Raw genomic sequence first — 21,878 nt, forward strand, 5'->3', positions numbered from 1 at the left:
ACTGTGTAGTAAAAAGGATGACATTTATCAAGGTTTTAAGTCACAAAAATTCTATGTCCCAATATGTATAAAAGACCAAATTTCTTGAGCTTTATAACCCAGAAGAGTTACCAAATTGTTCCATACATATCTATTAGAGTTTTTTTTTTTCTTATCCTCACAGCTGGTTTTCTCTTCTTTAAAACCGTTTTATTTACAATTTGTTTCTGCTCTCCTTTCTTGCTTGCTGTCACTGCTGTATGTTTTAGCTACTCCATTATCTGCTTCAGCAAAACTCGGTTTGTTGCCTCTTTCCTCTTTTACTTTCTGTCACTTCTGCATACGTTTTTAGTGCAGCGTTCTCTGCTGCCAATTCACCTGGCTCCTTTTCCACATCCCCAGCACTTCCAAAAGAGTCATCAGCCATTTCACTGCATGAAACAGCAGAAAGTACAGTTTTGTACCTACCATAAATGTAGATGTTCGAGTGTAAACACTGCTGCAGTCATTACACTTGGGTTATCCTGCCGTCAGGCGGTTCCCCAGTTGGCCTGAGTTCCAAAGTCTTGGTCTGGCGTCGGGTGCCGTCTCCTCCTCCCTGACGTCAGTGTGACAGGGGTATATAAGATGCAGCCGACGCCATTTTCTTCAGTTTTTCTTGCCCCAGATGTCAGGTGCCCTCAAATAGGTAGGCAATTCAAATTGCTAATAAAACATACATAAGGAAAGCAAACAACAACTTTCAGTTACCAGCAAATACTCCCCATAGGTAGTAAAGGGTAGAAGGCATAGGTACGTACCAGCAAGTAAGAGGGGAAGGAGGGAGGGTAACCTGGACTGCAGCAGTGTTTACACTCGAACATCTACATTTATGGTAGGTACAAAACTGTACTATGTTCACTGTGTTACACTGCTGCAGTCATTATACTTGGGTGGAATCCCAAAGCTGAAGTAGAGAGCCTGGTTCTATAAGGCATTAGGATTGGCTATAAGGCCCTGCAGCACAGCAGTGGTGAAGCCAGCTCTGGATTTGGAGTATAAAGGCAAATGGTAATGCTTGGTGAAGGTATGCACAGAACTCCATGTTGCTGCTTCCAAAATATCCTTGGTAGGTACTCCTCTGAGGTAGGCAGTTGAAGTGGCTCTTGCCCTGGTGGAGTGAGATCTAATGCTGCTAGGTACAGGTTTCCCATGGTGAGTATAGCAGAAACGTATACAATGTCCTATCCATTTTGAGATAGTCTGTTTTGAAATGGCTTTTCCCTGTGCTCCTGCAGCATATGCTACCAATAATTGCTCAGATTTTCTGAAAGCTTTGGTTTTGCCCAAGAAGAAGCGTAACTGCCTGTGAATGTCCAAAGAATGTAGTAGTCTCTCCCCTTTGTTCTGTGGTTTTGGATAGAAAGTTGGCAAATGAATAGTTTGGTTTAGAGCCACACTTGATACCACCTTTGGCATAAACATAGGGTTAGTTCTTAAAGACACCCTGTCCTGGTGGAAAATGAGGAAAGGTTCCACTGACATTAGTGCCTGTAACTCATACTCTTCGTGCTGATGTTATTGCCAGTAGCAGAGCAGTTTTCCAAGAGATGCATTTTAATTCTGTTGTGTTAGCTGGCTCAAAAGGAGGTAAAGTTAATTTTTCCAAAACAAAGTTGAGGTCCCAGGTTGAGGTAGGTGCTCTACAGGGCGGTCTTATGTTTTTAGCCCCTCTGAGGTACTGTTTGAGCAAAGGATTAGTAAAAATTGGGGGATCCGTGTTGTAATGAGCAGAAATGGCTGAGGCGTGGATCTTGATTGAGGAGAAGGAGAGGCCCTTGTCCAGCATCTCAGTGAAATATTGAAGTATCTGAGGAATGTTTGGGACAAGAGGGTCAAGGCTGTGCACCTGGTTCCAGGCACAGAATCTCTTCCATTTATCAGTGTAAACTTTCCTGGTGCTAGGCTTTCTGGCCTCCAGAATGACATCCATAACAGCTTTGGAGAGAGGCATTGCTTGCTTGACTAAGGAATTTTCCTTGCAGCTAGGTTTAAGGTCTTTAGCTGGCTGTGAAGTATCTGATTGTTGTGCTGTGTCAGATAATGTGGGATTTGAGGCAAAATCCAGGGTGGTTCTTGTGCCAAGTTCTTTAAGATTGGGTACCAGTGCCGGCGTGGTCAGTCTGGTGCAATCAGGATCATCTTTGGCTCTTCTTGCCTGGCTTTTATGAGTACCTTTGGAAGGAGAGGTAAAGGAGAGAAAGCGTATACTTGCAAGTTTTTCCAGCTGAATGAGAGGGCATCCACTTTCCATGCTTGTGGATGGTTAACTCCTTGTGCAGAATTTCTGTAGCTGGCAGTTCATTGGGGATGCAAACAGATCTATGTCCAGGCTCCACCATTTTTGTGTTATTCTGAATACTTGTGTATTCAATTCCCATTCATGGGGATCCATGATGTTTCTGCTTAGGTCGTCTGCCAGTGTGTTTGTCTCTCCTGGCAGGAATTGTGCTTGCAGATAAACTTGACAGTCTAGAGCTGCATTCCACAAGGTCATGGCTTGTCTGCAGAGGGGGTAGGAGTGCGTGCCCCCTTGCTTGTTTATGTACCACATAACTGTGGTGTTGCTTGTCTTTAGTAGTAGTCCTGGATGCAGCAGGTCCTTGAAAGCTATAATTGCATTTTGTACAGCTAGCATCTCTTTTTGATTGATGTGAAGATGCCTTTGCTCTGTGGGCCACTCGCCCTGAACACATTTTCCTGCCATGTGTGCTCCCCAGGCGTAATCCGATGCATCTGTTGTCAGTGTTTGCCTGGCTGTGGGTTGAGTAAAAGGCTGTCCCTTGTTGAGGTGACAAGCTTGAGCCCACCATCGAAACTCCTGTTGAAGGCAAGGAATTAGTGGTATAACTGTTTCCAAACTTTGACAGTGTTGAGACCATACACTCTGTAGGTACCATTGTAGTTTCCTCATATGCAGTCTGGCATATGGAATTAGTAGTATGCAAGATGCCATGTAGCCCAAGGCCTGCAGAATTTTTCTTGCAGGGAGTTCAGTCTTTGTTGCCATCAAATGAAAGTATTGAGTCAGTTGTCCTTGCTTGTCTGGCGTGAGATAAGCCATCTGGGCCGTTATGTTCAAGCTGGCACCCGGGAATATTACCTGTTGTGAGAGCACTTCGTTTACTGTGTTCCCCAGGCAACTTAATAACGTTTTTACGAACGCCAGATGCTTTAGAAGAATGTCCTTGCTCTCTGCTTGAATCAGGCAGTCGTCCAGGTATGGATAAATTTGAATTCCTTTTTGCCTGCAAAATGCAATTACTGGTGCCAGGCACTTTGTGAAGACCCTGGGCGCAGTAGATAAGCCAATGGGCAGTGCAGAAAATTGATAGTGCATTGAACCAACTAGAAATTTGAGGTAACTTCTGCACTTTTGTCTGATAGGGACATGCAGGTATGCCTCCTTGAGGTCCAAAGTCACAAGCCAAGCTTTCTTGCCCAGCATGGGAAGAAGCTGCTGTAGTGTCAACATTTTGAATTTTGGAACATCCAGGCAAGTGTTTAGAGAAGAAAGATCCAGAATGGGTCTCCAGGCTTTGTCCTTTCTGGGAACCAGAAAGAGTCTTGAATAAAATCCTTGTCCTTGCTCCTGTGGTGGTACCTTTTGAATAGTTCTCATGTCCATGAGTGCTGTAATTTGTTTTTGAGCCTCTGCCCATTGATTTGGTGGCAGATTTGGCATTACTTTTAACCTTGGCAAAGTGTGAAATTGGAACCTGTAACCTTGAGATACAATGTTGGGAACCCATTTGACTTTGGTGATGCAATGCCAATTGTGATAGAAAAGTGCCAGTTTTCCTCCTAAGGGGGCTGCCAAGAGAGAACTGTTTGGCAGCTGTAGTGGGAAGTCATTTAGGCTGCTTTTTATAAGGTTGTGGCCTGTCTTCTCCTTCTTTCTGGCCTGGTGTACCCCATTGTCGAGGCCTGTAAGGACCTTGTGCTTGACCTCTACCTCTTGGACGTCTATATCTGCTTCTTTGAGGTCTGTGTGACTGGAAAGGACCAATTCTTTGTTGGCCAATTTCTGCTAAAACAAGGAGGCTGAACCTGTAAGAAATCCTTCACCATTTGCATGGATTTTGCCTTATCCTTCATTTTCTTTAATACCTCCTCTACCTTAACTCCAAACAATACATCCCGTGCATCCAATAATTTTGCCTTAACATGATCTGGTAACGTATGTTCTTTTAAACAAGCATGCCTTCTAATGACAGAGCCTGTAACTGCTGCTCTACAGGAGGCCTCTAAGGAATCAAACCCACATTGCAAAGTATGTTTTCCCACTTGTTCAGCTGCATGCAATAAATCCTGCATTTCTTTAAAATTAGGAGGGTCTGAATCTGGAAGCATCTTTTGTTTCAACTGAGACATCAAAAATTGCTGATATTTTAGCATGTGAAACTAGCAATTTAAGGCCATCATTGCTAAAGCTGCAGACGTATATACTTTCTTTCCCCATCTGCCTAATGCTCTGGAATCTCTGTCAGAGGGAACTGGGTTTTTTGCTGATGAGGCCTTAATCCCTTTGGGTCCCCGAGAAGTAGTTTCAGGGTCAGCAACAGGACTTTTATACAGAAATTTGTGAGAGTCAGGAACTCTGTAATATCGATCAGGTTTAACTGGGGCTGGAGGTAAGGAGTCAGGGTTTAAGCTGGATTCAGTGTACACATCATCCACAATATTTAACACTGGCGGAATAGCAAGGGGTCAGTGTTGAGGCAATAAAAGGAAGTCTCTGAGCCTTTTCTTGGATTCTGAGTAATCCTGGCCTTCCCAATGGAAATGCTCCCTCATGGTATGTAAGGCCTCCCCAAAGGAGTAGTCCTCAGGCGTAGAGGCTGATGGAATTGATTCCTCAGCATCCGAATCCTCATAAGGGGGTAAGGAATATCCTAGGTTTGAGGATGAATCTGAAGAAATGGACACCTGATCGGAAGATTCATAATCTGCATCCTGTCTGGGCCTTTTATCAGGAGGGGGCTGGGACCCCCTGATCAGGGTGATTAGGTCTTCGGCCATTTTGAGCATTTGTTTCTTAGGCATGGACGCCTGTCCTGGAGAATGCTGTATCTGTTTCTTTGTTTTTAATGGGGCCTTAGACTTAGCAGACAGTTTAATGGTTAACTGGGTAGGTCTGAAGATACCCTCTGAAGCTGTGGATTGCTCAGCTACTTCGGTTCCCTCAGAAGGGTTAGTTTTGGTAGGCTGAAAACATACAGCGTCTGAAGGCCCAGCCAGCTCCACGTGGGAGTCGGAGGCAGTCTGCGGTTCTGTGGATGCGGTCGTCAGGGGCTGCGTAGGTGCCTCGCTGAAAACCGGAGAACCGGCGACCGGCCTAGAAGAGGCCTCGTTGTTAGTTTTGGGCCTCGGATGCCTGTCCTTGTCTTTGCGCTTTTTATGTAATCCGGTCGTCGGAAGTTCCGACGGCATGGTGTAATTGAATTTTCTGCCAAAATAATGTCGGGCAAAATCAAACAGACGTTTAATAGTGTGCTTGTTAAACCTAGCACAAAACCGACAACCAGTGACGTCATGATCTGGGCCTAGGCATGGAATACAATAGGAGTGGAAATCCTTATGAGGTATTTGCTTCCCACAAGAAATACAGTTATTAACTTTTACTGACATCGGTCTGAGGCAAGAAAAAGTTTCCCCAACGGGGTACTTAGCTTTGTAGAAGACTTCGGTTCTGGATTTGGAATGAAAATCTCAGGAGTCAGCCGACCAGCACTTGCGAACTGCTTCTGCTTCGGGCACCACGCGGCGGACCAAGACTTTGGAACTCAGGCCGACTGGGGAACCACCTGACAGCAGGATAGCCCAAGTGTAATGACTGCAGCAGTGTAACGTGAACACCTGTCTCCTGGATTATTCTGCTTAATTAGTTTAACATGATCATCGGCAAGCCCTCCTGATGCCAGTTCTATTATCTGTACAACTTCCACAGACTCACTTCTTTTCTCCAAGGAGACCACTAAACACTTTTCTCCATATTTTCACTTTCTACCTCCAAACTCTCCACAGCTTTTCTCTTCTCTGTGCTGCTACTTTCCTTAGGTCTCCTCCTTACTACTGTAGAAGCCCTCCAGAGCCATCTAGCAGCTCCAAAGAGTAGGGGACTTTCCCAGATGCCCTGGTCAATTTTCCCCTAAGTAGTACAAGTACAACTTGGGTCTCCCCTGAAAAGAAGCTAGTAGTCTAGTGGGACTAACTAGGTTAATAAAGGATAAAAATTAAAATAAATAAATAAATAAATAAAATATGGAACTAAAGGCTTCTTGTGTTACTTGTTGAAGATGGTCTGGGCTATTAGAGGAGCAAATGGGAGCATTATCAACGTATTGTATGAGACCGGCTTGCTGGGAAGAAGTACAGAAACTGATGGTGGATATATTAAACAGCAGGGACTGAAAGTAAAGCATTGGAGTACACCTGCGGCAACTGGCAAGAAAGGGGATAGGGTGAAAAGCCATTTAATGGACTCTTACATATCAAGCAAGTAGTGTCTGAACCAGGTGAGAGAAGAGAATGAGAGGTCAAGGGACATTTCATGTTTTTGCTGTGTGACAGTGTTAATGCCCTTAAATAGTTTGGGGGGGGTTCCCTTAGACCTAACCACTGCCCCTAGCTTTGTGGAATTAACATTCCAACTCGTCTTTTGCTTGAAATAGCTAAACCAGCTTTATTATCTTAAACTTTTGTAGGAATGCTACTTGCACTTTGAGTTTTTCCAAAGTACTGATTATGGCAAGGCCTTTAAAAGAACAGATACCCTTGACATCCCAGGAAGCAAACAGAATGTCTTGGCAGATATTAAAATTTTAATAAGTCACATGTCTCTCTCTAATGTGCAATACCCTGCTATAATTAACAGCTTCAGCTGATTTGTCAACCAAAACCAAAAACTTTAAGCACAAAAGAATGCAAGTATTCAGTTATATGCAATAAACTGTACTCTTGTGTACCACCACCAATTGAACAAAATGATTAACAGACCAGAACCATAAAACTGCACATTTTGCTTTCAGCACGTACATAAATTTAATACAGACCTTATAGAACTTGAAACTTTATTGTTTACAAAATAGATTTTATAAGGGAAATTATGGATAAGATTAAAATTAAGGAGTGGGAAATGTTGCCCTTTACTTAAATAGGAAGTACTTACTTTAATGTAGCGCATGGAGAGCAGTGATTATACTCTGATATTTGGAAAGTGTCAAACCAGTTAAGCACTACAGGGGTGACAGACCTGACCTTAAGTAATGCTAAGCACCCTCTGCTTAGGTTAATAAGGTCAGATCTCATAATAGGCAGTCAAATCTGCCAATACTGATCAGTAAACGACAGCGGCAGAATAAAGCTTTGGTTCTGCCTGCTGTCACAACAATAAGGTGTCCCTTCCTCTCACAAACTAAAATTACTAGAACAATAGGATCTCTGTTTGCCTGTATTTTCTCGGATAAATAGGAACTCAAACTCAACAATGATGTCATTATTCAGTGACTTAAGTTCTCCATGAATTGCCTGAAACCCACTGACTTTATGAGGAACAAACCAAATTAAGCAAAAGTCTGGACATTCTGTGAAATTGTGGACAGTCTGGAGGTGTAGGTGAGTGTAAACATAAGGGGACATGTGTTTTACAGTGCCTTTCTGACAGCACCCATTATGTGACTGAGTGCTTTACAGCTTTGAAAGTTGAGAAAACACTTAGCATTTTTCTCTCACTTTTTTTTTTTTTTTTTTTTTTACTAGCACATGGACCAGATAAAGCACTATAAACAATTATTATCAGTTGATAATAACCTTAAATGATATGTTCTCAACATGGATGCCAAGAGTCACCTACTGAATTCTCACTCGAGGCAAATATCTGCATCCATGTCTCGCACGCATAAGCAGGTTACGAATGGCAAGCAGACCATAATCCTCTGTTCTGTTACGGCTTAATTTATTGCACTTCAGCAAGTCAAACTGCATAAGAAATACTCAGTCTAAGGATTTAAACCTCTTCTGCAACATCGACAAAATGGTTTGGAGTGAGAGAGATTTCCCAGGGAAGACCGCTGCTGTGGAACAGACTCCCCCATCCACAAAAAACAAAGTTCATCACTTTTCATTTTCAAGCAGAACTTAGATCCATGTAAAGGAAACAGAAAATCTATCCCCTCTACTAGTAATGGAAAGACGCAGCTCATAAATGCTTTACTGCATGTGTGGGTCCCCTCAAATTATCAATGGTATGATCCTAGTTATTCTCATTTGGGGCAATATTGGTCTATAAGTGAAGGGAATACTGACTTACGCAAAAATTATAGATAAAGAACTAATTTTCTATTTATGAGAAAAGTGAAAATCTAAAAGATATTTTGGAAAAACAATGTAATCCAAAAACATGTGAGAAAGATACAAATACTGATATGTATAAATGTGGCTTTTGCAAAGCATGCAGGTTTGATACCGGTAATACTATTACTGGTGTATCCTAAAAACTCTCATGTATAGGAAAATGTCATTTTAAATAAGAGAAAGGGGTTTATATAGGGACATATACAGGCTACAGTGCTTTTTACATTGGTAAAGCTGTTAAAAATTAACCATGAGAATAAAAAATATAAACTCTACTAAGAATAAGGATAATACCAGTGTTCTTTGTAAATGCACTTTAAATTAAAAATTATAAGAAATTCATTTTTACAGTACTGGTCCACGTTAATGAAAGTGTTAGAGGGGGATACACTAACAGTTTATTAAAAAAGAAAATTAAACGTAGCAATTAAAACTAAATCCTACCCATCACCCATTCGAATGACATCCTCAATATTAAATGTCTACTTAAATTACATGAAGGGTAAAGAAAGATAGAGGGTGGAGATAAATGGTTTACATGTTTTGAAATAACTTAGTATTTTATTTCTGAAAAAGTCTTAATTAACATTACAAACAAAAAAAATCACTAAACTGACTATTCTAGTGTGTGGATTTCATTCTCTGAGGAATTCCAAGTGTTTCTGGTGCCACATTTTGTTGCGTTTTGTTAACAAGCTTCACTTTCCTGGGACTGGTTTTGGTCTTCTAGTGTAACTATTTGCCAGCTAGTCTGATCACGTACACTACCTCTAGCATTAGTGTCCATTAAATGTAAAACAAGACTCTTGTAGAACTATCTCTAGGCACAGAAACTACAGTTACATACCCTCTACAGACAGCTGAGAAGAAGGAGCACTTGAAGGAACATTCAAGCTCTCAAGCACTTGATGTGCTCCTCCCATGATTATTCCATTTCACAGATTTCTTCCACAGATATTTCAGGAAAAGAAAACATCATGCCCTCAGGAGTCCGTCCCTTAATTAGTAGTAGGTGGGCCAAACACTCAAAGTTGTTCTGATCCATGAGCGAGTCTGCAGCCTGGATTTCCCACACATGCAATTGTGAGGCTTATCTCTCTCTGTTCTCTTTCCTGCCCTCAGTGTACAATTAGAAATACTTTAGGTGATTTCAGCATAAGATAGTTTAGAATTAGCCAAAGTCATCATCATCATCCCGAGGGGTGAAGACATACGATTGCGTAGTACCCTTTGCTAGCATGAAGTATTGCTGGAAATCAGAGATTAGCCTTATCGCCCAAATCACAAAAGCCATGTAAAAATGGTATAATTTGTTTTTATATTGCGTATAATGATATGCTGTAGTCTCAGTTGATTTTCACACATGCAGCAGGCCTCGATGTATTTCCCTGATCTCTTGTGATTTTCAGAACAGTTTCCTGCTCTCTACAATGCCTAGATAAATTCCTATTCTTATGGTGAATCTGGTGAGCTCCTTCAATTATGCCATTTTGGTATTTAATAATAGTCCCAGCTCCTCAACAAAGATTATCAGACCCAACGCCTTCTGATAGACCTATTATGAATAAATTATTACTCCTGGCTCCGTTTTCCAGGTCATCTGTTTTCAAGTTTAAGGTTCTGGGTATTTATCTGCAATTCCTGAAATGGATCCATATGGACCACTGACATAGCTTGTTGATCTGTAAGGTCAGTTTGTTGCTGTGGCAGCACTTCCTCTATTTTAATTAATTTATCCACATACGTTGTAGAAATATTTCGTATTCATTGTGCATACATCTAAGTGGATTTTAACAGAGGTCAGTGAGTACAGAGCTCTTGGTGGCCCTTATCTTTCCTACATCTGCTAAATACCTTCACAAGAAAAAGACTTCAAATGCTCTACTATCAGTCTTGCAAACAAACCCAAGCAGCATAATTTTGAGAGAAATATAGTTTCTTTCCTACTTCATCATTAAAAAAAACAAACTGTGCCAGAAGAATATTTTGTAGGATGAAACAGGACATTGAGAAGCTGGGTAAAAAGGTTATACCACCTCTGCCCATTCATGATACAGAGTGAACCCCCATTTTAATGCCTTTATACAAACACTGTCGACCCTATTCCAAAAGGCTTGCTGTTGAAGTGGTCAATAACACAGAGCAGGTGTTCTGGAATCTGTTCCCCTGGAGAAAGCCTGTTTACAGACAGGCCTTACACCAAAGTCAAACAGCACTGAAAGCAGGTCTTTCGGAATCAGGGCAGACTTGCATTGAGAGCAACTGTTTTGGGAATCTGGCCCTTTATTAACATTTTTAATTATTATACTTAATATTTTGCTTGCATTTCTTGATAAATGCATTACCACACTCTAAAGTATGGGTTACATCTTGATAAACCACCAAGGTGCAAAAGACAGTTGGTGTAAGTTTCTACCAGTGACCTTTAACTTCAGTGAAGACATATACTCACTCACTGTTTCTAGGTCTACACAGAACAGTACTGTCTAACTGGATTTTTACCAGGTAACAAAATGAAAATAAACAAACTTCAAAAACTGGAGCACAACCAGGCCCGGTGGCATATCTCCTTGAACATGTCCTTAAACAATTCATCTTAAATAATATTAAGCATCAACAATTTTTTCCAGTTCAAAAAACCTATTAATACAGCTTACTAAAACAGTTAACCCTCAAGCAGTGTCAATATACTTCCTTTAACAGCTTGGTGTGATAATACAGTATTGTAATGCACAGTAACTTTGAAATTACCAACATACAAGACCTCTCTCAAGTCTCTCTTACTATATTATCACCACTTCACATCTGAAAATCTCACAAAACCATGCCCTTGCAAGAAGAATGAAACTGCACCTAAGCAGCACAGACATTCATTAGTAACGCCACACTGCAGCATGTGCATCTGCGGCAGGTCATAAAGCACAGCATTCCACAAACCTTAGCTGCCAATCCCAAGCAACATCTAAAGAGCAAATAAAAAATACTTAAAAGTTAATACCTTAATGCTTTTACAATGCAACACTTACTTTAATTACAACACTATTACTAGATACTACATCTCATACTGTTAAAATAATTTTACACCCCCCCAACCAAAATGAAGTAGAAGTGCTACCAGTTTTTGGGATTTATTACTTATAAATCTCTACAAGTAGAGAAGAAAAGATGAAAATTCTGCACACCCCAAAGATATAAAAATAGTAGAAAAAATAAATAAATAAAATCAGCAAACCAGATAGGAAGACAACTATGGAATGGAATTGCACACAACCGCTATGGCTAGATACATTTGGTTTAATAAGCAAATGGTCATCACAGAACATAACGTCCCAAGCTCTCAAGTTGTGAGGATACAAATGTGCCACACAAGGGGTTCACGATGCAATGATATGCTGCTACACAACCATGCACACCTGTTGGGTAAAATCATACCTGAAAGCCCCATAAGCAAAATATGTCAAAGTATTTACTCTGTAATGTAAGCACAAGAGGCAGCTTTTCCTACATCATAGTATCAGTTATTCAATACAATCAATAGCTTGTGTTCTTAATACAGCAATTACTTAAGTCTAACTACTTTACTTGCTCTTAACACTTTCATGCACAAATTACACAGAAACCAATGATTTTTGGTGCAACAGATCACAACAAATAATGATTCCCATTATGGAAAAAATGCAGGAAACATTTAATACATTTACTGTTTTTCCACACAATTTAACATGCATTAACCAGAGTATGCAATTTAATTTAATTGAATTTATTGATTTAATTTAAATGCTCATTAAATTAAACAAGACAAACATCTTAAGCATTCAGAATATACATCTAGTACCTCATTTTAGAGTGGTGAGGCTACAATTTCATCCCCCTGTCCCCCACATAAATGGTGCCCTGTATGAAAGACCATGTATTGCCATCTACAACACACAAAAGCCTTATCTATCCATATATACAGCTGCTCATCTCCAGAATTGACCTTCACACTACTTGTAAGTGGTGGAATTCTTCAGACAGCAAATGTGCCCTGCATGTAAAGTTAAGGACTCCTGTAGTCAGTCATAAGCTCTCAAAAGATCAATAATTTTCTTTTCAGGTTCAACGGAGCCCCTTGTCATTAACCAGGAGGTTCAGTGAAGAGCTGTTGAGCGTTGCTGCTTTGAAGGACAGATGCTTTAAATGTACTCAATTAAAATCATAACAATAAAAGTGGTATATTTATCCCTACATGAAAATGTGCTTGCAATCTTCTGTTATTTTTCCATAAGCAAAGCCCCAGACAAGCTCAAGTTCATGTTTGTTTTCTTTTCTTTATACCTTACAAACCAAATGGTACTTATTACCATTACTTATGACTGCACACATGGAACTGCTGTAATTCTAGAGGTCAATCAGTCCTAATCTGTCAATGCTCTCTGAAGACCACTTCATTTTCAGTACTACTTGCTGACTGTGTTTCCACAAAAATCACCAATTCTACTTTAAGTACACATCACACATTCTGCAGAAATGTTGTTTGTTTGAGGAACCAATGGACTTCAGCAAGTACATAAATAAAATGTACAGTGGTGCAAAACAAGTCTCTGCATGCATCATTAGTGATACATTCCAAGGGAAAGTAGGGATCCCTACTCATCCCTACAGATCCCTCCCTACTGATCTAAGCTCCTTACCTTCAATTACCCTATTTAAATCCAAACTCAAACCATACCTTAAATTGCACTGGCTATGCCCCTGTGCAAACCCAGACTAGCTACCTCCCTTGTCTCCAGTCACTAATCTTCACACTCACACAAACTAATTATTCTTTTACTAACATTAATGTGTGTAACCTTTTTTAAAGTTCAATAGTCCTCGATTTCACTTACCGTGTTATTTTGTTGTATGTATATCCATTATTGTTATGTAGCTTGGAATGTTTTTTTCCTTACTCATAAGCTAAAATGTAATGTACTATTATAATTTGCCAAAACTTGACAATGTACCTATGTTTTTGTGATTCTAAGTGTGGAGCTTTTCTCCCCGGGCCTCCACTGAAAATGGACATATATCCAAGTTGGACTAGCCCGGTCAACAAATGTAAAATAAAATACAATAAAATAAATAAAATAAAGTAAACCTCCTAAAGCTTCAGGCTTACAGCTTCTATACCATCTTGCTCCTCATACATCCTGAATTCCTAAGTGCAATACACCGTGACTGGTATTACTGCCAACAGGTAGTTTCTATATGGACATTGAGGTACATCAATAAAGTAGAGTGAGTGAAACAACCAGAAAGAGGTGGGTACATCCCTATCCCCCACATCTTAAAGTTCTATATCAGATATACAGTAGCTACACTGTTACAATTTTATACAACATATTTCTCAGTAATGAGATAGCTACCAATGAAGGCCAAAGGATTTCACAACCTCAATGTAAAATGAGTGGCTCATTCAGTTTGTGGACTTTTGAACAGAAAGTGCAACTGTGACCAGAAATCCTTTAACTCGTAGGATGGTCTCAGGAATATACCAAACAAACAACTCTTGGCTTGGCACAGGAAGCTAGACAACAAACAGGTAAATAATGAATCAAACTTACCACTCTGGAGTTTATGACTGATCCCAGGTCAGGTGCTTGATAAACCACTCCAGCAATTATGTAATAATCTGCCAGTGGAACAACTAAAATGATATTTGAAGAAAGTCAGTCAGAAGAGCTTCACATATACAACATTACATTTCCAAATTAAGTCCGTCTTCACACATCATCCATTCTACAGTGGATGTCATTGTTTCAAGTGTCATTAATGCAGGATGGCAAATGAAAAGTACTTACTTTAGTATAGTCTGATATATAGGCCCTATTTTAATTTACTTAACGTAGGTAGACTGGACCTTAAATACCATTTAAGCTATGACTGGGATTCCATAAGAAAATGCACATAAAGACATTTAATTTGTGATGGACATTTAGAAATAAGATTACAGTGTAAATTATGCAGTAAACATGTCACAGTAAACTGAAAGATCAGTGAGCTGAATAATAAGTGTTGTCCTGCGGTGTTTTTTTTGCCTTGTACTAAATTATGAGCAATTAATGATTTATGTAAGTGCTTAGTGTTGTTACAAGAAAACCTTGTACAAGCACCTTACCATAAAGACAAAGCAAATGACAAAAAAAGATCCAATCTTCTGACATCAACATGCCTTTCCTTTTATTGCTCTAAACTCCTTTACATAAACAAACTGAAAAGAAGTATGAAGCTTCATCCATCTGTCTCCTGGTAATGAACGTCACCTGCTTTACACTCAGCAAAGCATACTGACTTCTGATGAAAGTCTGGGCTACTCTTCTCTTGTTCCAAACATTTAATCTGCAACAAGTACTTTACGTCTACACAAAACAAACTAAACACTCTCTCTTCTATGACCTCCAAAATGAGAGACACCAAATAAACAACCCAAAAATCCCAGTTCATGAAAGCAGTAAGAAAAAGCAGCTAAGCCAAAACTGCTTTTGCCAACTGGAATCAGCTGTCCAAAAGGCAAGTCACCTTACAGAATACTCCAGATTTAGGGAAACATTTCAAAAAGACCCACTCATGCTCATGTTTTAAAGACAATAGTTACACTGCTATAATTACACAAAGCATATAATGTACTACTTTTAAATGCCCATAAACTAAATATGCCAACTATACTGTATGGCTAAATCAAAACTTTTAAACATGCATATAGAATTTGCATTTTTTCTGTTAACTTTATATACATGAGTCGATGTATAACTTTTCTGTTAAATGTACTAGTGACGCTGCAATTGGAACAAATGTCTACAGCACAATGTAGACTTCTCTTAAATGAATACACAAGAGATTAACGTCCTGCTGCACAATGTAAATTATAATTGAATGAATATGAACACACTGGTAAGTCAACAGTGCCTGTAACACACCAAGTGTAAACATTAAATTCCACTTGTTGCTGTACAACTGCCTTTGTGCTCAGATCATAGCTGAAAGGGGTCCTACAATCAGCCTGTTGAAACTAGTTACCAAGTCAATAAATAAAAATAAAATAATCTGAAAGACAGGATTTAAAATGCTGACAACAGAATGTTCCAAACTTTTGACTTCCATAATGAAAAGGCTACAGTGAAACACAAATCTGTGTAACATGGACACAGTAAGGTAAGCATGAATACAGACAGACATACATCTTGTGTAAATAGCTTAAATTAAGACAGCTTGCACTGGAACATACATACAACATATTACTGTTCAGTACTGCTAGATCTTTACATACTATATGTAATCGTTGATACACAGGATCTCAACTTATGCCACGACTCCTTCGATAGGTCAGAAATGTGTGACATACCTCTCAACTGTCCCTGATTTTCAGGGGCATCCCTGATTTTGACTCAAATTTTAGCTCTGTCCCTCTCAATCCCTCTTAAAACTAGTGACTTTTGGAGAAAAGGTGGTGAATTACACTTGATGAATAATGACAATAATTAAGAGTTGTTGACTTCTTTTACTTCAGAAAATGTGTATTAATTCATATGCTCTGATTCTGTCAATGTTTCAAGTTAATAGCACCAATATTTTAAGTGTCCCTGATTGTCCCTGATTTCTTCTTGGCTTGTCCCTGATTCTGCTGAAATTTGTCCCCAACTGATTGAGAGGTCAGATGTGAGTAGAGACCACTTAATGAAAAATCATATTCTTGCTTTCCCTCCTTCAGACCAGTTACTCTACTCCCAGATAAACAATGCCATGGTTTTCTTTCTAATAAAACAACTTCTGAGTAGCAATTTGGTTACTCTGAAAATTTTAGATGCAAGCTTTTGGGCAAATGACAGAAAATCGGCTGCTGACAAACAAAATCTGCTGCCTGGTTCTAAGTTGACAGGATTTCTGCCCAAAGATTATCAGTCATTCATTATCTGAACACTTAAGAGTGGCAGTCTCTGTCCCACGTCAATACAAAAGGAACAAAGTGAAAACATTATGGCATCAGTTTTAGTCTTTCTACAATAGGGGACAAGAAGATGCAAATGTACAGCTCTGCAAAACCTATTGCAGTTCAATCCAAATACAATACTAGATTAAGGAGTGCATTAAATCCTACTTACAAAAAAGACCAAGAAAATCAATCTGAAAGAAATACTGAGAGAAATGTTATACCCTGTGTCGGTGACTGCCGCTGCTGTTTTCTAATAATGTAGAGTATAGGATCTTGGGTGTGCAGCAGGATATACTCCACTCCGACCATCTGACTGAAACAAAAGAAGTTAGAACAGATTATAAACCTATTATGTATACCACTTACTTTTTCTACAGATGAGAAATGCAAGAAATGTTTAGCATCACATACTGATTTTAAAAATTCTGAAATGAAACAATCTCCGAATGTTTCTGACACAGACTGAAGTGGCTTGAGGTTTACAAAAATCCGCTCTAAACCTTGATGTTTTTCAAATACATCTCCAGTCTAAGAACATATATTTTATCATTCTTTACTGCACTTCTCCAAAGTACACAGCACACCTTTTTTGGAGGGATGAGGGAGTTACTATAGAGCAATTATTTTAATTAATGCCAGGAAAACAGGACTTGGATTTAAGTGAACCATCTTCAGGGAAGGAGGGTACAGTGATGCCTCATGCATGTGACAGAAAGGTGTCTACTTCACCCTATTCCCCCGTATGAAACTAAGGAGTCTGCAGGCATAACAATATCACCCGCCAGCCTACATCAGAGGATTCCAGAGCATACAACTCCCCCTTCTACCCACTGAGGAAGGCGACATCATAATGGCCGATTAATTCCCAAATGTAATCAGCACTCCAGCACCCTAACAAACTAGCTAATCTAGATTCAACAACACAGGCAAATGTCTTGTTTTTTATACCAGTGGGTGGACTGACAAAGAGCAAACAGTAAGAGTCAATCTCAAGAAATAAAACTTTGAGGAGGTCTGGTTTTGTGGTGTTCCATTATTTAGGGCACAGACTTGCAATGTGACACAGAAAATAAATGATCTGCAGAATATGTTTGATAAAATTCATCAATGACCACTGCGTTTTTTACTACATTCAACACAGAAAAACAATGCATAAAATAATGCTGCTAGACTTTACTTTTAGATAATAAATATATTTTTAAAAATCTATTCACAATTCACATTCTGTTGCCAGCAGTGAACGATCAATAGAAAAGGAAAGGACTTCTGTGTTATCACTCTATAACCACCACCTTTTTATTTTAACTCTTACTTCTCTCCACATACACAAACAATGCACACGAGCATGCACACACTATGGCCACTCCAAAACCTCTGAAGATGGTGTTGCTCCAATAGACACACAACTAATATTTCTTACATAGTTTTTGGAAGTACGTTTTTCATTACTGTGGAACCAAAGGAAGACCTGTCCCTGGAAGCCTTATCTACTTTGTAATGTGTGATAAAGGTATGAGGCTTAGACCACGTGGCTGCAGCACAAATATTGTCAAGGGGCAATTTAGCTTGAAAGGCAGAAGATGTAGAAACGGCTCTGGTAGAATGAACCTTAGGTTTGTGTGTCAATGGCATGCTAGCATTCGCATAAACAGGATATACAATCTGATAACCATTTAGATAAAGTTGTTTTACCTTTTCTGGCTTTTGAAAAGTATACAAAAAGTTGATCTGATTTTCTAATATCCTTAGTTCTGTCAAGATAAAATCTGAGCTGTCTGTGTACATCAAGTTTGTGCAGCTTGTATTCCAATTTGTTAGAGTGGTTGGGGAAAAAGACTGGCAGCTCAATGACCTGATTGATATTTAACTCAGAACAGACTTTAGGTAAAAATGAGGGGTTTGTTCTGAGAGATACTCTTATCAGCATGGAAAATCATGTAAGGTGGTCTGACAGATAATGCTTGAAGTTCTGACACTCTGTGGGCAGAAGTAATGGCCACTAGAAAAACAAGTTTTCCAGGACAAATATTTGAGATCACAAGAAGATGCTGGTTCAAAAGGCGGGAGAATAATTTGAGACAGCATAAAGTTCAAATTCCAGGGAGAATAAGGAATTTTGACAGGAGGTCTCATGTGAAGAACACCTTTAGGAAAAGTTTTAGACAACTTATGGCCCATAACGTTCGAGCCATCAAACCAAAGGTGGAAATCTGAGATGGCAGCTAACTGAACTCGAACTGTAGCAGCTGCTGCCCCTTCCTTAAAAATCTTTGTCAAAAATTCTAAAATGAACGATAGCGGCGCTCGGAAAGGGTAAATTTTCTGTGTGTTGGCCCAAATTGAGAACCTTTTCCACTTACTGCAGTATAATTTCCTGGTGGATGGCTTGTGAGAAGACAAGAGAATTTGTCTTGTATCTTCTGAAATTGAATGAAGCCTGGCAATTAGGGGAAGTGGATTAGCCAAGCAGTCCATTTCAGGGACTGCTGGGAAGGATGGAGATCCTCTGACGGGTGCGTCAGAAGGTCAAGAACTGGGTCCAGGATCCATGAATCTTCCAATAGGTGATGGTGGAGAAACGGGAATCAAATCTGTCGAGGCCAGTAGGGGGCTTTGAGGATAACAGTCCTTCCCAGCGATTTTGCTTTCTGTAAAAATCTGGGTATCAATGGAAAGGGTGGGAATGCATAAAGGAGACCCGGGGGCCAATTGTTTATGACTGCATCTCTCGGGAGATGTCCCGGAGGTGGTATTAGGGCAAAGTAGCTTCTGCATTTTGAATGGATGTGGCTGGCAAAGAGGTCGCAGCAGGGCTGGCCCCATTTGTAGAAAATCAACTCTGCAACCTGTTGGTTGAGAGACCACTCGTGAGGGAGCAATATCACCCTGCTTAGCTTGTCTGCTATCACGTTGGATTTTCCCAGGATGTGCACTGCCCTGAGGGCTTCTTGACAAAGGGAGTAAGACTTGGTTCCACCTTGCTTGTTCAAGTACCAGACTACTGACATGTTGTCCGTCTGAATTGCAATAGTTCCTAGATGAAGAGAGTCCTGAAAGTACTGCAATGCCAGAAGTACCGCTCTCAACTCCAGAACATTGATATGCAGATGTGACTCTTGATCCGTCCATGTGCCTTGGGCAGTCTTTCCCTGAAAATGCCCCCCCCCCCACCCTATCAGGGAAGCGTCCATGGTCACAGTGGCTACTGGGGGGGGACAAAGGGCCTTCCGATTGTGACATGAAGAGACGTCAACCACCACCGAAGGTCTCTCTTGCAGGTATCTGTGATGAGAATTACGTGGTGCATCGGCTGTTTCTGGTAAGACCACTGAGCAAAGAGGAGCCATTGAAGGATTCGCATATGCATCCTTGCGAGTGGTACGGCCAGGATTGCAGCTACCATCAAACCTAGCACCTTCAAGACCTCTGCTGCTGTAGCTGTGTTCTTTGACACCAGTGAGTTGATGTGTTGGCGGAGAAGTGAGACTCTTTCGATTGGAAGACGTAGAGTGGTGGTTGAGGTATCTAACACTGCTCCTATAAAAACAGTATGCTGCGATGGCGATAAGGCAGACTTTTCGAAGCTGACTGTAATGCCTAACTGATGACAGAGTGTCAGAGTGTATTGTGTTGCCTGAGTCAATTGATGCCTGGTGGTAGCGGTGAGGAGCCAATCGTCTAGGTATGAAAACACCTGGAATCCTAGATGCCTCAGGTGAGCCATTACCATTGCCATGCATTTCGTGAACACTCTGGGGGCTGTAGTGAGACAAAGGGCAGGGCTCGAAACTGGTAATGATTGGCTCCCAGCCAGAAACGCAGGTGATCCCTGGAGCGTCTATTCATCTTTATGTGATAAGTACGCATCCTTGAGATCTATGGAGCACATCCAATCACCTTTCCCTAGGAAAGGAAGAATGGACTGAAGTGTGACCATTCAGAACTTCTCTTTCTTTACGAACTGATGGAGTCTGCTGAGGTCCAAGATAGGTCTCCAGTCCCCTGTTTTCTTTGGTACCAAAAAGAATCTTGAATAAGTTCTGAATCCAACTTGGTCTGCTGGGACTGGTTGGATGACTCTTTTTCTAGCAATTTGTGGACCTCTATGATTGCTTGTTCCCTGAGACTGGATGGAACATCTGGGATTCTGTATACAGGAGTGGGAGGGGTAGAGAACGGTATGAAATATCCTCTGGAAATGATGCTTTGTACCCAAGTATCTGACATTATGTTTAGCCAGGCTTCTGGGTACAAAGATAAGCGACCCCCGGCTGCCTCCAGAGCCGGACAGCTGGGCTTCCCTTCAGGGGCGCTGGTAGGGCTGACCAAAGAACTGTCCTCTGTCGCCCTGTTGCAGCGGACCCCCACTGCCACGCATGCGGCGTCTTCCATTATAACCCCCTCCTCTGCCTCTAGAGGGGGTTTTTCTCCACGTGTCCTGGAAGGTTCCCTGTGCTTTCCAGAACCACATTTTTCTGCCCTTAGGGCCCTTGGGATAGGGCCGAGTAGGGGTAGAAAAATGGACTCCAACGGCAGATAGGGTCTTGCCTTCCTGCTCACACCTGGTTAATGTTTCCTTTACTTTAGGCCCAAACAGTGATGAGCCATCAAACGGGGTAATAATAAAGGAAGACTTAAAGGGCTCCGCAAAGGAACAGAGACGCATCCAGGCTCATCTCCGCAGAGCAATGCCTGAACCAGCGGCTCTACTAGAACCATCAGCTGCATATGATATGACACGCATGGACGAGTTCACAACCGAATTTAGGGTAGCAAGCTGTTTGTTGACTCTGTCGGCCACCCCTGCAGTTACTGTACCCTGAAGAGTATCTCCTAGCTCTTTCAGGAGATCTCTTTGGAGTCTTGTGAAATGGGTTAAATAGTTTAGCGATCGAAGAGAAAAGGTCGCTTAACTAAACATGGGTTTCCTATATCTATCCATGATCCTAGACTCTCTATTAGGAGGATGGATAGATGCGGATGTTTCAGACACTTTTTTTTTGGTGGCTGCAGCTACCACAATGGCATCAACAGGCACTCCCTTGGTCAAAAAGGCTTTGTCCACTGGGGCAGAGATAAACTTGTTTGGCTTCCGGGGGACAGGTTCCATGGCCTCCGGCGACTCCCACACCTTACGAGAGATCAGGTCCATGAGTTCATTGTAAGGCGGAGACACCCAAGAAGTGGAAGGTTGAGACCCAAAAGCCTTTAAGAGCACGGACTCGTCCTCAGTAGGGGTTTTGGACTGCCAACCGCCCCTCTGATTCAAGATTTCTAATATCTCTGCAAAGGAGATATCCTCAGAGGGGGATCGAGGGGACCCTTCAGACTCATCCAGGTCAGTGTCAGATGTCAAAGACTCCTGTGGGGAGTCCAAGTGCCTCCTCTTGCACAATCTCTTCCTGGGTACCTCCTCAGTGGGGGGATCTGGGGAGGTCTCGGAAGAGCAGGGGACGCCCTGTGAGGGTACTTGAGGCTCAGGGTCTCTACACTTCACAGGGGGGCCGGTAGATGAAGAGGCGGACACAGGAACTTGAGGGGACAGGGAAGGCAG

General features: G+C 41.0%; 2 protein-coding genes across 2 annotated transcripts in view; both read right to left on the reverse strand.

Moving 5' to 3' along the window:
* MAP3K9 (mitogen-activated protein kinase kinase kinase 9) overlaps nucleotides 1-21,878 on the reverse strand; it is a 1,255,777-nt gene that overhangs the window by 99,437 nt on the left and 1,134,462 nt on the right. The gene's annotated exons all lie outside the window — the stretch shown is intronic.
* The window catches only part of LOC122804074 (mediator of RNA polymerase II transcription subunit 6-like), a 56,824-nt gene continuing 48,823 nt past the window's right edge, over nucleotides 13,878-21,878 (reverse strand). The window contains exons 3-4 of the mRNA XM_044073736.1: nucleotides 16,546-16,637; nucleotides 13,878-14,041 (exon numbers count right to left, since the gene is read on the reverse strand). Coding sequence (XP_043929671.1) covers nucleotides 13,878-14,041; nucleotides 16,546-16,637 — 256 coding nt within the window. The remainder of the gene's footprint in view (nucleotides 14,042-16,545; nucleotides 16,638-21,878) is intronic.

This window comes from Protopterus annectens, chromosome 6.part0, assembly GCF_019279795.1.
Source record: "Protopterus annectens isolate FY-2018-M chromosome 6.part0, PAN1.0, whole genome shotgun sequence".
Taxonomy (NCBI): domain Eukaryota; kingdom Metazoa; phylum Chordata; order Ceratodontiformes; family Protopteridae; genus Protopterus; species Protopterus annectens.